Source organism: Cetorhinus maximus, chromosome 9 (assembly GCF_964194155.1).
Source record: "Cetorhinus maximus chromosome 9, sCetMax3.hap1.1, whole genome shotgun sequence".
In the NCBI taxonomy this organism is placed as follows: Eukaryota; Metazoa; Chordata; class Chondrichthyes; order Lamniformes; family Cetorhinidae; genus Cetorhinus; species Cetorhinus maximus.
This window is the reverse complement of record NC_135887.1, coordinates 47,251,402-47,268,137: the sequence shown is the minus strand read 5'-3', so window position 1 is coordinate 47,268,137 and position 16,736 is coordinate 47,251,402. Positions and strand designations below refer to the sequence as shown.

At 40.1% G+C, this 16,736-nt stretch overlaps 1 protein-coding gene across 2 annotated transcripts in view; it reads left to right on the top strand.

Annotated features, from left to right (window-relative positions):
• Nucleotides 1-13,366, top strand: part of usp32 (ubiquitin specific peptidase 32) — a 243,952-nt gene extending 230,586 nt beyond the window's left edge. For both annotated transcript variants that reach the window (XM_078548648.1, XM_078548646.1), the window contains exons 31-34: nt 1,711-1,951; nt 2,288-2,760; nt 5,273-5,365; nt 11,086-13,366. In XM_078548648.1, coding sequence (XP_078404774.1) covers nt 1,711-1,951; nt 2,288-2,760; nt 5,273-5,365; nt 11,086-11,259 — 981 coding nt within the window. In that variant the 3' untranslated portion in view covers nt 11,260-13,366. The remainder of the gene's footprint in view (nt 1-1,710; nt 1,952-2,287; nt 2,761-5,272; nt 5,366-11,085) is intronic.
• Nucleotides 13,367-16,736: the final 3,370 nt, after the last annotated feature.

Below are 16,736 nucleotides of genomic sequence, written 5' to 3'. Positions count from 1 at the left end.
CCTTGCTGGAATGCAGCAGGTCACTGAACCATTTACGGCACTGTATCCAAGATCTCCGGTGTTCTCCTGCGCTCATCACAGCAGAAATCTCAAGCTTTGTGCTGGCTGGAGGATTGCATTGGCCAGCAGAATACAGCACTTCCCTCCTCTTCTGCACCTTGTTGACTAATATTTGGAGATTCTGATATGTGAACCTTGGGGCAGCTGGACCCATTCCTTTCCCAACATCTCCCTTCTGTGACATCCTATCAAGGCAGAGAGGGTCGTGAGCCATGCATCTTATAATGCAGTCATTCACTTTTGTAAGCTAATATGCACGAGCTATTTTCCACGTATCATCAGTGAGTACTATTAGGGTGTGGTGGAGGAAATGGCCCTATACAAATGCATGGTGCTATGGATGTTGCAGCTGCCACCTCAAGGTATCATGCTGTGCTCTGCAGCCACTGACAGCTCTACTAACTTACACCCTCTTAGTTACGCTGTTATGCCATGACAGTGTACAGATGTGAGGGGACCTGGTCAAGGGTCAACTGTGTGGGTGCATTCTGATAGATGGGTGGCAAGAGAGCAAGTGGATTGGCTAATAATCCTGTAACTGTTATCATTCATTTGCTGAGGCATAGCAGCTAACTACATTACTGCAGAATATCTTTACCAGATAGAGTTGCTGAGATGATGCCAACTCCATGGCTGTGACTTGTCAAGGCACTCCATGACTTAAGTGCTTCAGTGCAATACACTATGAATAGGGCAGTAACAATGACAATTTTTTCCTAGGGAACACCCATGATGAACCATCCGTTCCAGAGTCAGCTAACTATTGGTCAACATTTACATTGTTCACACTCACCTGACAAGTTAGTGACATCTCCTGCAATGCTCTGACACTTCACCATGGATTTCCTACCTCACAAATGGGCCTTTCTGAAGGCCCTCCTTTTATATTCGCCCGAGTTGCCCAACCCACGCAGGACCTGCCTCCTCCTCTAGCAGCGCCCACCACCGCCATGCCCCCCACCCGACACCAAAAATCTGACGTCCAGGGCCATTTTTATGGACATGGGTTCACTGAGCTAGAAATCCTCCAGTCTCTGCCAACCCAACACAAGAATGAAAATCCAGGCCTAACAGTCTACCTACGGTAATTGCAGATGCCCTTGCCATTGTCCACAGGTGTGAATATCTTGCACTTCTTCCCAGTAAAACAACCTGAGACACCCTTTAACCTTTAAGAACCAAGCCACTCAAGCTTGATTTCAGGCAGAGTTCAGAAGAGGTCACATGAACCCTCTTCATTCCTCCACTTTACCTTAAATTAAAGAGAGTTCCAAAACACAACAATCTTACATTTATAACAGTTAAAATACCAATTTCTCCCCAATACAGAATGTAAAGAACTAATTTGATTCAAGATTTGAGGTTTCAGTAATTTTACTGAATGTTATTCAGCATTAAAACAGTGATTTTTCATTTTGCTAAATGTTGCACACCAGAAAGTGCAGATGTTCTGAAAGCTGGAAAGGGCGTACATTACTCATACATTATTACAAATAAGGTTTTGTAATACATGCAAAGACTAAATTGATGAACAATGAGAAATTTAAGAGACACCAAGACAAGTCTCATCAAGCATTTACAAATCAAAAAGAGTTTATTTCTGTGTTTTGTACACTAACCTGGTATTATTTCCATTTTGCTTATATATAGATAATTCACTTGAAAAGATTTCAATTTGTTAATGGCCGTTGGATCAAATCACAGAAGATTGTTAAATTTCCCCGTGAAGGTTTTGACCCCAGTGCATTTTTAGTGCCACGGGATTCAATGCAAACTGATCAGACTGCACAAGTGGAACTGAAGAAACTAGATTTGAGGAACTCCCAGGGAACAGGGACTGATGGCTCTGAACTACAAGCTGGTGTAAATTTGAGTATTTTGAATTTAAAAGGTACATAATTTATTGTAGTGCTTTAACTGTGTGTTATGTTTTTATGCCATAATCCTGCTTGCCTGTCATCTAAAATTCAATTTGGATTATATTTGCACGTTGCTGTTGTAATCTAAAATGTCTTGCTGGAGCTGATTATTTAATGATTAGACTTAAACAAAAATTGAATGTGGCTGCAATTTTCAACTGTCAAGGCAGTATAAATTTTAAGTTTTACAGCTTGATCTAGCCATAGTGTTACAGCAAGTATTTAGTTCCATAACAGGAGCTTTTCATAAACTAAGCAGACTTTATGGGGAGAAAATAATTATTTTCTGCTTTTGTTTTTAATTTCAGCATCTCCAACTTCAGGAAGAAAAAATCATAATTCATCAAACAAAAGCAACAGTCCTACGAACAGCCCAAAACAAGGAAAAAACAGAGGTCGACTCCGCTTACCACAACTTGGCAAGAACAAACTGTCGAACAGTAAAGAAAATCTAGACATCAGCAAGGAGAGTAATTGTGATATGGATCAAATGTTGGAGATGAAGAATGTCAGAAATGCTCATTTCGACCAAGTGGTAGATGTCACTGATAAGGCAAACTGTTCTGGAGGAGACAATGAGGGAATAATGCAGGAGATTGTAACAGCACAGGACAATGAGTTGATTTTAGTCAATGGAGTGTGTCACAATAAACAACAGAATGGATTTAGAAATTGCAGTTGTAATGGAGAGTGTGAAAGCCACATGAATGAAGATGTAACTACAGATGACCAAAGAGTTCCACTCCTTTTAAAGCCTCTATATAACTTATATGCAATTTCTGTAAGTACGGTATTTTTTAAATCTATTTGAATAAACTAAATAGTTTTCTAATAAACGTTTTGATACTAAAATATTTTAACTCTCGACGAAACTTATATAGTTACAACTTTTAACTGTACAGCAGCTTTAACAGTAAATTTAGCAACAGTAATTTAACCAAAAACATGGACGTGAGATGATTTGTAAGTTACTGGGCGCAAGCTAGTGTAGACCCATTTGCTGGTAAAATTAATTGAAAGTTTTAGAACTTATCAAAAATTCAGTTTCATCCTTTTCTATTGCCAATTCTTTCAGTAATTCAATTTGATGATCTCCATGGGAAACAGACATCTGTTTACTGACTACTTTCACATTCTATGTCTGATTCACTGGCACTCATCAATATTGACTGCCAGTCCACAGTATAATTTTCTCAGGCTTCCTACTGAAAGTTAACATTAGTCAGCACATTGGTTAAGTTCCACATATGAATCTGTTGACAGGCTAGTTGATGGTGTTTGATGCTTCACTCACCAATTCGTACAGCTCCTACTAGTCATAAGCCTTTAGTGTAATGTCATCATCAATACCAATCCTGGAAGCATATGATAGTGGCCCTTGGTCTTGAATAGGCCCCATGCTTCATCCCTAGAATAGCATCAATGTCTGTTATAAAACAGGACTGGACATATGATCCTGGAATATTAAACTTTACATGGTGTCTTGTTGATAGTTCATGGAGCCTTTTTTTTTTGTCTCTTTCTCCCACCTTGCTCATTAAGATGGACTATCCAACTTGAACCAGGGAAGCTGAGAAACTTTCAAAAATGACTGAAACATATACAATTCAACCATGTCCCTCACTCAAGAGAAGTTCCTGATATAAAAAAGTTACAAATGAAACTACAAGATTCTTGTGTTTGAATTAAATGGTTTCACCCCTACCTTAAACACTTAGTTATATACATCTGTATTCTGAGACAATAAAGGAACTAAGCTATTTTCTGTGAATGAAAAATGTTTTCTAAATCCTTAATGAACCATCATAAAGAAGCCAATACCAAGATATATTATGAAAAAAAAATGCTTATTTTTGTTACAGTAGCTACTAAACTAAGAGAAAAAACAGCCAGGCCCAATCTTAATTTAAAAGCATCTGCGGAGAGGAATACAGTTAACGTTTCGAGTCCGTATGACTCTTCATCAGAACTGAGGAAATATAGAAATGAGGTGAAACATAATATATATATTTCACCTCATTTCTGTATTGCCTCAGTTCCAATCTTAATTTATTTTCCTGTTTTCCAAATGAATCTAGATTTAAGTCTTTCAATGCCAGCTGGACAGCTTGCTCACAGAGCATCACTTTTAGTTCATCACAGGGTAGTGCGCAGTACTGTACAAGCAGGCTGTTTGTTCATTTCCCCTACTCCAGCCACCCCTCAAGAGCACATTTCCCAGAGAGGAATCGAACCAGCACCCCCTTCCATGTCATGAAGATGAGTTCTCAAGCTGTAATGTCACTGCATTTACCCCATCAACATTTGTAAAATATTCAAAAGCCAGTTTAGCTATCACGGAGTGAAGGCTGACGGTTTAGTTATATCCCTAGGTCAGGAATAAGTAATTAGACCCATCGTGTGTTCTGAGACATAACTGCACGTTTATGTTGGAAGATGTTTGCTGGTTTGAGTGCACTTCCACAATCCATCTAAATCCAGTTGTATTCTAGTCCCCTCTTTTCTGAGGTCCTAACTCCACTGGATAACTTAATGTCATTCACAGATTTAATAATTGCACTATCGATGCTCTGTTCCAGATTGTTAATGCACATCATAAACCAAGTCCAAGCTCTGAACCCGGGGCACCACACGAGTGATCAGACCCCATTGGGAAGTAATCTTAAAACCCTTTTGCTATGGTCCTATAGTTGACTTATGATCAATTTCTCAGTATCACCGATGACATCATAGGAATTTATTTTTAGTGCACAGCCCCTCATGACACACTTTGTCAAAGGCCTTTTGGAAAATTAACTGGATATCTATTGGATTTCCCTGATCCACCATTCTAATGTCTTTGAAAAATTAGATCAGATTTTTCACAGGTTCAGAAGAGAGAGATCATCTATGTTGGATATCCCCTATTGAAACGAAATATTTTGGATGATAATTTAAGTGGATAATGGGAATATAAACCAACCTAACTTTCATCTTTATCAGGCATCTCTTTTTTTACAGTGTTTCTTAAGTTCTGGTAAACAAGGTTAATTTTCTATGGACAATTTTGCTCTCCTCGTAAAAAATAAGGTCTAAAAGCTCAAATGTAATTGCGACAGATTTTTTTTAAAAATCTGCTTAAGTTCTATTCCTGTCATTTTTGAAATTGCTTCATTTTTGAAGTATCTCAGTTTTGTTTTTTTAATTGCATACCATTTTCTGAAAAGATAAATTCTGCATATAACAGAAGCAACAAAATTATACCTCTTACCAAAACAAAACTATTCTGTTTTGTTTTTTATTTTATATTTTAGTGCCATTCAGGAATCTTGGGAGGAGGCCACTACGTCACATATGCCAAAAACCCCAATGAAAAGTGGTACTGCTACAATGATAGTAGCTGTAAGGTAAGTTTATGGAGCAGTTCTGTATTGTCTGCATATCCTTTCAGCTAAAAAAAAGTTGAAATTGTATAAATTGAACACTCATATTCTGGTATCTCAGCATATATGCCTTGGTCTGCGTTCAAAAAATGCACACTTGGAAAATTCAATAACTTTGATTTCTATGGTACTTCTCTTGTACAGAGGAAAGAGAAAAGAGAATGAGAAAACATATAGTCAAGGAGTAAAAATACTGTCAAAAGGAAAGGTTTTAAGAAGGTTTTCTTTAAGGAGAATTACAAGGAATGGAGAATTTTAGCAGTGAAGAGAGATTGGGTAGGCTGTTTTCTTTGGAACTTAGGAGACGAAGGAAAGATATAATTGAGATGTACAAAATTGAGGGGTTGAGATAAAGTGGATAGGAAGGCCCTGTTTCCCTTAGTAGAGAGGCCAACAGCTGAAGGGCTTATCGCCTAGAGGGTGGGGGGAGAACTGGAACTCTGCTAGAAGGGTGGAAGAGGCAGAAACCCTCGAGGTCATGGATGAAGCAGCTGAAAGGTCTAGGACACTACCCTGTGGAACTCTTGCAACGATGTCCTGGGTCTGAGATGATTGACCTTCAACTATCAGAATCATCTTCCTTTGTGTTAGGTATGACTCCAAGCAGTGGTGTGTGTTTTCCCCTGATTCCCATTGACTCCAGTTTTGCTTGGGCTCCTTAATGCCACACTCAGTCAGATGCTGCCTTGATGTCAAGGCCAGTCACTCTCAACTCACCTATGGAGTTCAGCTCTTTTGTCCATGTTTGGTCTAAGGCTGTAATGAGGTCAGGAGCTGAGTGGCCCTGGTGAGACACAAATAGAGCATCAGTGTGCAGCTTATTACTGAGTAAGTGCCGCTTGACAGCACTGCTGATGACTCCATCACTTTGCTGATGATCGAGAGTAGACTGCTGAGGCGGAATTTGCCTGGATTGATTTTGTCCAGGTTTTTGTCGACAGGACACACCTGGGCTGTTTTCCACATTGCCGGTAGTTGTCAGTGTTGTAGTTATACTAGAACAGCTTGGCTAAGGGCGCAGCTAGTTCTGGAACACAAGTCTTCAGTACTATTGCTGGAATGTTGTCAGGGCCCATAGCCTTGCAGCATCCAGTGCCTTCAGCCATTTTTTTAATGTTAGGTAGCGTGAATTGAGTGGGCTGAAGATTGGCACCTGTGATGCTGGGGACCTCAGGAGGAGGCCGAGCACCCACTTGGCACTTCTGCTGAAGATTGTTGCAAATGCTTCAGACTTGTCTTTTGAACTGATGTGCTGGGCTCCCCCATCTTTGAGGATGGGGATATTTGTGGAGCCACCACCTCTAGTTGTTTAATTGTCCACCACCATTCACGACTGGATGTGGTAGGACTGAGAGCTTGGATCTGATCCATTGGTTGCGGGATCGCTTAGCTCTGCCTATTGTATGCTACTTTTGCTGTTTGGCATGCAAGTAGTTCTGTGTTATAGCTTCACCAGGTTGACCCCTCATTTTTAGGTATATCTGGTGCTGTTCCTTGTATGCCCTCCTGCACTCTTCATTGAACCAAAGTTGATCCACCAGCTTGATGGTAATGGTAGAGTGGGGGATCAGCCAGGCCATGAGGTTACAGATTGTGGTTGTATACAATTCTACTGTGGGTCTGGAGTCACATGTAGGCCAGATCAGGTAAGGATGGCAGATTTCCCATTAGTGAACCAGGTGGGTTTTTACGACAGTCAACAATAATTTCAAAGTCACTATTACCGAGACTAGCCTTTGAATTCCAGATTTATTAACTGAATTTAAATTCCAGCAATTGCCATGGTGGGATTTGGACCCATGTCCCCAGAACATTAGCCTGGGCCTCTGAATTATTAGTCTGACGACATTGCCACTACGCCACCACCTCCCCTTATTGCATTTCACCTTGTTTTTTTTTCTGCCTTCTCCCCGTAACCTTGCAGATTGTTTCTTTTCAAATAATCATCTAATTCCCTCTTGAATGCCTTGATTGAACCTGCCTCCACCAAACACTCAAGCAGTGCATTCCAGACCCTAACCATTCACTGTAAAAAAAAAAGTGATATCTCATATTGCTTTTGCTTCCTTTGCCAATTACTTTAAGTCTGTTCCCTCTTATCCTCTATCCTTTCACAAGTGGAAACAGTTTATACGAACATACGAATTAGGAGCAGAAGAAGGACATTTGGCCCCTTGAGCCTGCTCTGCCATTCAGTAAGATCATGACTAATCTGTTTGTGTTTTGAATTCCATATTCTCATCTCCCTCCAATAGCCTTAGATTCTTGTTAGGCAAGGGAATCAATCTACCACTGCCTTAAAAATATTCAATGACCCCACTTCCAACGCCTTCAGAGGCAGAGTGTTCCAAAGTTGCGCAAACCTCAGCAAAAAAGTTTCTCCGCATCTCTGACCTAAAAGGGCAACACCTAATTTTAAAACAGTGCCCCCTTAGTTCTGGACTCACCCACAAGAGGAAACATCCTTTCCAAGTCCATCTTGTCAATACCGTTCAAGATCTTATATACTTCAATCAAGTCACCCCTCACTCTTCGAAACTCCAGTGGAAAAAGCCGAGTCTGTCTAAGCTTTCCTCATAAGAAAACCCCCTCGTTCCAGGTATCAATCTAGTAAACCTCCTCTAAGCCACCTCCAACACAATTACATCCATCCTTAAACAAGGAGAGACCAAAACCGCACACAATATTTGAGACGTTGTCTCACCAATGCCCTGTACAACTGAAGCATAACATCCTGACTTTTATGTTCAATTCGTCTCCTAATAAACGATAGCATTCCATTAGCCTTCTTCACTACTTGCTGTACCTGCATACTAACTTTTTGTGACTCATGCACGAGAACACCTAGATCCCTCTACAGTCGTTCTCTTATTAAGTAATACTTTTTTATTCTTCCTGCCAAAGTTAGCAACTTCACATTTCCCTACATTATATTTCTCTGCCAGATTTTTGCCCTCTCACAATCTATCTATATCTTTCTGCAACCTTTTGTCCTCTTCACAACATACTTACCGATCTTTGTGTCATCTGCAAATTTAGCTACCATGTCTTGACACCACTCATCACACCCTGCCAATCAGAAAAAGATCCATTTATGGATATGCTCTGTTTTCTGTCAGCCAGCCAGTCTTTCATCCATGCTAATATGTTACCACCTACACTATGAGCTTTGATTTTCCACAATAATCATTGATGTAGCACCTTATCAAATGCCTTCTGGAAATCCAAGTACAGAATGTCTACAGGCTCCTCTTTATTCACCGTGCATGTTGCTCCTTCAGAGAACTCCAATTAATTATACCCCTCAACATTCAGGACACAAGCCTTGTCATCCTGTAGCCACATCTCCGTAATGGCTATCAGATCATATTTATTTACCTCAATGTGCACTATCTACTGTCCAGACCCATCAAAATTTTGAGTACCTCTATCAAATCTCTTCTCAGCCCTCTTTTCTCCAAGGAAAAGAGTCCAGCTTCTCCAATCTATCTTCATAACTGAAGTTCCTCATGCCTGGAACCATTCTCATAAACCTCTTCTGCACCCCCTCTAATGCCGTCAGATCCTTCCTAAAATGCGGCGCCCAGAACTGTATGCAATATTCCAGCTAAGGTCGAACTGGTGTCTTTCTAAGTTCAACATAACCTCCTTGCTGTTGTATTCTATGTCCCTATTAATAAAGCCTATGATACTGTATGCTTTATTAACTGCTCCCTCAAACTGTCCTGCCACCTTTAATGACTTAGGCACAAACACACCCAGGTCCCTCTGCTCCTGCACTCCCTTTAAAATAGTACCTTTTATTTTATACTGCCTCTCAATGTTCTTCCTATCAAAATGTATCACCTCTCATTTCTCCGCATTGAACTTCATCTGGCATCTGTCCACCCATTCCACCAACTTGCCTATGTCCTTTTGAAGTTCTGCACTGCCCTCCTCACAGTTTACAATGCTTCCAAGTTTTGTTTTGTTCACAAATTTTGAAATTGTCCCCTGTACACCAAGGTCTAGATTGTTAATATATATCAGAAAAAGCAAGTGTCCCAATACCAACCCCTGAGGAACTCCACTACAAACATTCCTCTAGCCCGAAAAACAACTATTAACATTACTGTTTCCTGTCAATCAGCAAATTTTTTTTAAACATGTTGCCACTGTCCCTTTTATTCCATGAGCTATCACCTTTCTTGCAAGTCTGCTATGTGGCACTGTATCAGATGCCTCTTGGAAGTCCATGTACACCACATCAACAGCGTTGCTATTATTAACCCTCTCTGCTACCTCTTTGAAAAACTCCAGCAAGTTAGTTAAACACTATTTTCCCTTAAGAAATCCATGCTGGCTTACCTTTATTAACCTGCATTTGTCCATGTGACTTTTAACCCTGTCCCAAATGATAGTTTCTAGAACAAAAACAAAAATTGGTGAAAAACTCAGCAGGTCTGACAGCATCTGTGGAGAGGAAGACAGAGTTAACGTTTCGAATCCGTATGACTCTTCATCAGAACTAAAGGGAAATAGAAATGTGGTGAAATATAAGCTGTTTAAGCAGGGTGGGACAGGTGGAGCTGGATAGAGGGCCAGTGATAGGTGGAGGCAAAGGAGAAATTGCCAAAGATATCATAAACAAAAGGTCAAAGGGGTGTTGACAGTGGTGATATTAGCTAAAGGATGTGCTAATGGTGACATTAAGGATAGAAAGCAGGATGAGCAAGTGACAGATGGCCCTTGTGGGGGTGGGGTGGGGGGAAGGGATCGAATGGTGTCTTTAAGGGTAGAAAGCAGGATGCTTCAATCCCTTTCCCCCCACCCCCACTAGGGCCATCTGTCACTTGCTCATCCTGCTTTCTACCCTTAATGTCACCATTAGCACATCCTTTAGTTTCTCTTTAGTTCTGATGAATAGTCATACGGACTCGAAACGTTAACTCTGTCTTCCTCTCCACAGATGCTGCCAGATCTGCTGAGTTTTTCCAGCTATTTTTGTTTTTATTTCAGATTTCCAGCATCTGCAGTATTTTGCTTTTATTTTATAGTTTCTAGAAGTTTCCCCACCATCAAAGTTAAACTTACTGGTCTGTAGTTGCTGGGCTTATCCTTCACCCTATTTTGAACAAGGGTTTAATGCTTGCAATTCTCTAGTCCTCTGGCACCACCCCCGAGTCTAAGGAAGGCTGAAAAATTATGGCCAATGTCTCTGCAATTTCCAGTATTACTTGACTCTTAATATCCTTGGATGCATCACATCTGGTCCCGGTGTCTTGTCCACTTTAAGTACAGCCAGCCTCTCCAATACCATCTCCTTATCAATTTTAAACGTTTCTAGTGACTGAGTTTTCTCCACCCCCCCCCCCCCCCCCCCCCCCCCCCACCCTTTTCACCATGGCCTGGGTAGCAAATTCTTCCTTGATAAAGACAGATGCAAAGCATTAATTTACTACCTAAGCCATGTCCCCTGCCCCCATGCAGGGGACATGGCTGAGGTATTAAATGGAAATCCCCTTTTTGGTCCCCAATCGGCCACCATTTTACTATTTATATGCCTAATAGGATAATTTTCAGTTTTATGACCCTTTATTTCTTGATGGAATGTCATTCTGCCTTATTCTCCCTAACGCACCCCCCCCCATTCATGTGACTTTAACCTATGAACTCAATTATTCTTCATTCTTTCTCCTTTGCAGGAGGTACATCCCGATGAAATTGATACTGATTCAGCCTACATCCTTTTCTACGAACAACAAGGTGTGAACTATGCACAGTTCCTGCCAAAGACTGAAGGCAAGAAGATGGCAGACACTAGCAGTATGGATGAAGATTTTGAATCTGATTATAGAAAGTACTGTATTCTGCAGTGAATGTGTCCTTCTATTCGTAAAATGCCATGAGATTCCAGAATGACTATGTGGCAACAAAACACTCCCAAGATGAAAGTTTCAGGGTTGGACAGGTTTTCTGCTCAAAATGTACTGCTTCTGCAAAATTATCCTTTGTGATTATGAAGCACAAGAGAAACATGTGGAAGTTGAAAACAGATGGTGATACTGATTTTCCAGTTGTTATTTGCAACATGTGTCAGTAGCCAATGTGATCTGCTACCTCCTTTTCTTAAACTGTTTTGAGTTTCATGCATTGTGTTGACGAGACCAGAATGGTAGCAAGCCAGAAAGAAATTTAAACCTACTAAAACTTGGGCTACGGCATTTTAACTCTAACAGAGTTATCATTAACTGTGTAGATTATATTTTCCCCTAGTGAATTTGGAGTGAATAGTTCACGAAACACAGTTTACATTTGTTACCTTTTTAACTACTACTTCAGCTTGTATTTTTAATGTTACATAGTTGTAGGAAAATTACTATTTTAAAACCTTTGTGTAAATTCTCCAGAATAAATTTCTTTTGTTTAATGTAAATTCCTGAAAAATTACAAAATATGTGCCATGATTATTTAAAACCCTTGACACAAGTAAGAATGAATTGAACTGAACCAATTTAAACAATTAAAAAGGTAATGTAAAATTGGGTTGTGTTTCTTGAATTTTCCTCGCTATTCTGTTGATTTACATGTTCCTTAAACCTAGAAATAATTTGTTTAAGTCAGAATATGCTACTCTGATCTTGGCATTTTCTGTTCTTTTAACAATTCATATTTATTATGAATATAGAGTAAACCATCATTAGGTCATGTGTTTAATATTTTTCATTAGGCTGAAACTAAAGAAACCTGATTTTTAAAGGTTTTGATAGTATTACATTTAAATTTCACCTGCATTTTCAGCACTGCTCTATACCATATGATTTGTTCAAGTCGGTATTACATTATAAATACTTTGGGCACAGGATTTCTGTTTTTTACTTTAATATCGGTTTGGATTTTTAACTTGATGTCATTTCTTGAGCTACAAAACACCCATACACCTAGATGCATTTAAAGCAGGACTGTTTTTTTTGGCACCAAAAAAACAACTTAGCTAGCAGAAACAGATGATTTGTTGATCTATTTTACTATATTCAGAACTGGAACAAATGTTTGATATCCAGAGTTAGGTACTATAATTGAACAGTGTTTTACCTTCACAGGTTATTGCAATTCCCGCCCAATGTGATTTTTATTGATATCCTGAAACATCCTACAGCTACTTCAAATGGTCTTATATATATATATATATATGTGTGTGTGCGTATTCCTATAAAGACTACTAATTAAGCTCTATTGAAGAGGAACATTGGCAAATACAATGTAACGTGGAACAACTGGCTTCTTTCATTTTGTTCCTTTGCATTGTTGCACTCAGTATGTAACAATTCTCACATACTGATTCTAGAAATAATGGCTAGATTCTGTGCCTCATTGCTTGGTATTCTAAATCAATCTAGCCATGCTTTCTCTACACACAGTAACATTGAAGCAGAGATTATGCACTTAACAGTTACGTGTATTTTGAATATCCTGACAAACATACAGGTGCACATTATGATTCGAATAAGACCAGTAATCTTACATTGTGTTTCCAGAATTGTTCCTTTTATGTTATACAAGAGTTTAAAACAAAATGCCTGAGTGATTGTGTGAAAAATTAATATTTTAAACCACCCTCTCAGCCACAGCCCTACAATAAGGGCAGGTAGTGCAATCTACTGCTGTATTGTGTTCCTACAAGTCCGTTATAGATATAATGGTTGAAAAATATTCTTTTTTTATTAAATTAAATCATTAACTGCAGAATTTATTAATTTATCTGAGTAACTACATTACATCTTATTTTGTAAATTCTTGTAAAAAAAACATTGACATTGCACTGAATTAATTGGAAGATTTTTATGTACATAAGTGCTCTGTAAATAAACAAATAGCAGTGATGTATTGTTATACGAGCTGTAAAAAATGTACTGGTAATTGTATATGGAGTGAACCTGTTCATCTGTAACTATTAAAAACAATAAATACAGTGGCTGGAATGACTGACTTGAATAAATGTGTAAACAGATTTTTTTGATAATGCAGGAAGCTGTGGCTAATGGAAATTTGTCAAAAGCAAGTTCTGCTTCATTATAATTTTGCTGAATTTCAAATACAAAATTTGATATTTAAGGTAGTCTACTTGTATGAAATTGGGGCCTCATTGTGTAACAACTATACAGGGAACTGAAACATACATGAATCCCATTAAAAATGCATTTATTTTTATAGAAAATAGAATGCTCAATAGTACACTGAGTTACCATGGGTATTAAATACTTGTGTGACCTAACAAACTGCAAGGTTATTTTATCCTACATCAATATTGCCCAATATATTAGCCACTAGATAAATGGCTAATTGGGAATCCAGATAAGAATATTTGAATTTTTGATTAAAAAATGAATACTTAGACACCTTTGGACATGTGACTGTGACCTTGATATGCATATTTACAGCGTGTATGCATGTATAAACATGAATCTTATTCAGTAATTTCTTTCAGACTATTCTATCCTATGTTCTGTTAGAACACACTGCTCCAATTCAGATCATCCATCTATCACATGACCATTAGCGCGAATTTTGCTGCTCCAAGCAGATCTGCTGTCTCAATGAACCATAGCTTGCCAAGAATTTCACACTATTATTTAACAACACTCTTACCTAAGTAGTTTTCATGATCTATCAATGAATGCTTGTTCAAAGTGAAGTTTAAAATCCTGTTTCTACTGTAATTGAAACCAATTACTGTTTTGTTTTCTTTCATGGGACCTGGGCATCGCTGGCTAGGCCAGCATTTTTCTTGCCCATCCCTAACTGCCCTTGGGAAGGTGATGGTGAGCTGCTGCCTTGAACCTTCTGCAGTACATGTGGTTTAGGTACACCAACAGTACTGTTAGGAAGGGAGTTCCAGGATTTTAACCCAGTGGCAGTGAAGAAACAGCAATGTAGTTCCAAGTCAGGATGGTGTGTAGCTTGGGGTGGGGGGGGGGGGGGGGGGGGGACTTATAGGTGGTGGTGTTCCCATGCATTTGCTGCTCTTCTCGGTGGCAGAGGTTGTGAGTTTGGAAGGGGCTGTCTAAGCCTTGATGAGATTCTGCAATGCATCTTCTAGATGGTACAGACTGCTGTCATTGTGTCGGTAGTGGAGGGAGTGGATGTTGAAAGTTGCTGGATAGGGTACAAACCGGTGTTGAGTTTGTGTTGTTGTTGGAGCTGCACTCATCCAGGCAAGTGGGGAGTATTCCATCACACTCCTGACTTGTGCCTTGTAGATGGTGGACAGGCATTGGGAGTGAGGAGGTGATTTACTCTCCACAGAATTCTCAGCCCCTGGCCTTGTAGCCAGAGTGTATGACTAGTCCAGTTCACCTTCTGGTCAATGGTAACCCCCGATGTTGATAGTGGGGGATTCAGCAATGGTAGTGCCATTAAATGTCATGGGGAGATGGTCATTGCTTGGCATGTATGACTCTAACCAGTGGAGGGCTTCCCCTCTGATTCCCATTAACTTCAGTTTTGCTAGGGCTCCCTGATGCCAAATTTTTTATGGTATGACCGGTGCTGCTCCTGGCATGCCCTTCTGTACTCTTCATTGAACCAGGGCTGGTTCCCCCATTTGATGGTAATGGTAGGGTTGGGGGATCAGCTGGGCCATGAAGTTACAGATTGTGGTTGCGTACGATTCTGCTGCTGCTGATGGCCCACTATGCCTCATGGGTGCCTGGTCTTGTTGCTAGATCTGTTTGAAATCTATCCCATTTAGCATGGTGGTAGTGCCACACAACAGGATGGAGGATACCCTCAATGTGAAGATGGGACTTCTTCTCCACAAGGATTTTGTGATGGTCATTCCTACCAATACTATCATGGGGAGATGCATCTGCAACAGGTAGATTGATGAGAACGATGTCAAGTGGGTTTTTCCCCCTCGGTTTCCTCACCGCCTGCTGCAGACCCAGTCTAGCAGCTATGTCCTTGAAGACTGAGCCAGCTCGGTCAGTAGTGGTGCTACTAAGCCACTATTGGTGATGGATATTGAAGTCCCCACCCACCCAGAGTACATTGTGCTTCCTCCAAATAGTGTTTGACAGGAGTACTGATGCAGTGCGGAGGTGGGGTGGTGTGGAAGGTGGCAGCCTGCCCATGTTTGGCCTGATGCCATGAGAGTTCATGGGGTGGCTGGGACAGGCCCTATCTAGGGAGGGTGGTGGTGTCTGGGATGCTGTAAGGCATGATTACGTGAGTATGACTGTCAGGTTGTTGCTTGATTAGTCTGTGGGACAGCTGTCCCAATTTTAGTTTCATAGCCATTATTACTGAGATTAACTTTTTAATTTAAATTCCACCAGCTGCTCTGGTGGGATTCAAACCAGTGTCCCTGGAGCAATATCCTGGGCTTCTGGATTACTAGTCCGGTACCACTATGCCACCGCCTCCCTTGTCGAGTGGACAAACTTAGCTAGCTCTGAACTGAGGCACTAAAGCCCCGTTGCATTTATATTCATGAAAAATAGCAGCTCCTTTGGTCAGAACCTTTAATTTCTGAAATGCAATCTCCTCATTCTTTGAGGAGGTGACAATTCAAGCCGACAGTGGGACATCCTCGGTGTGGTAAAATCCATTTTGCAAAGTTTCACAAAGTTAACTCTGAGCAGTTATTTAGAGTAAATCCTGGGAGTGGTTGAGAAATTGGCTAAAGGGTAGAAAGCAGCAAGCATTCATTAGCGTAGTTATGGTGAGGGGGGGGGGGGGTGTTGGCAGTTATTGAGTGGGGTTTCCAGGCTCATTGTTGGACAGTGACTTTGTAATTTATAACAATGACTTAATCACCTTGCTTTAAGCTGCTGAATTCAAATTTGCATTTAATGCCAAACTAACGGGGGCAGAAGAATCACAGAAGGACTCAAATTACAGAATAAATTGAACAAATATTTACACAGAAAAATGGCAGATGAAATTTAATTCAGACTAATGCAGAATACATTGGGGGTAGCAAGAGGGGGGAGTGACACATGCTTCATGAATGGTGTTGAAATAATTAATGATGGAGTTGAAAGAGATCTCGGAATCATACAAGAACATGATATAGGAACAAGAGTTGACTTTACAGGTTTGCCATTCAATAAATTCATGACTGATAATCTACCTCAACTCCACTTTTCCACCTGTTCCCTCTGTCCCTTAATTTCATGAGAGACTAAACCAACTGTCTACATCAGCCCTGAATATTCTGGGCAATGGGACATCCACAACACTCATGGTTAGACAATTCCAAAGATTAACAACCCTCTGAGTGAATAAATTTCTCCTCATCTCAGTCCTAAATGATCTATCCCGTATCCTTGAACATTGCAGCAGGCCAAGGACG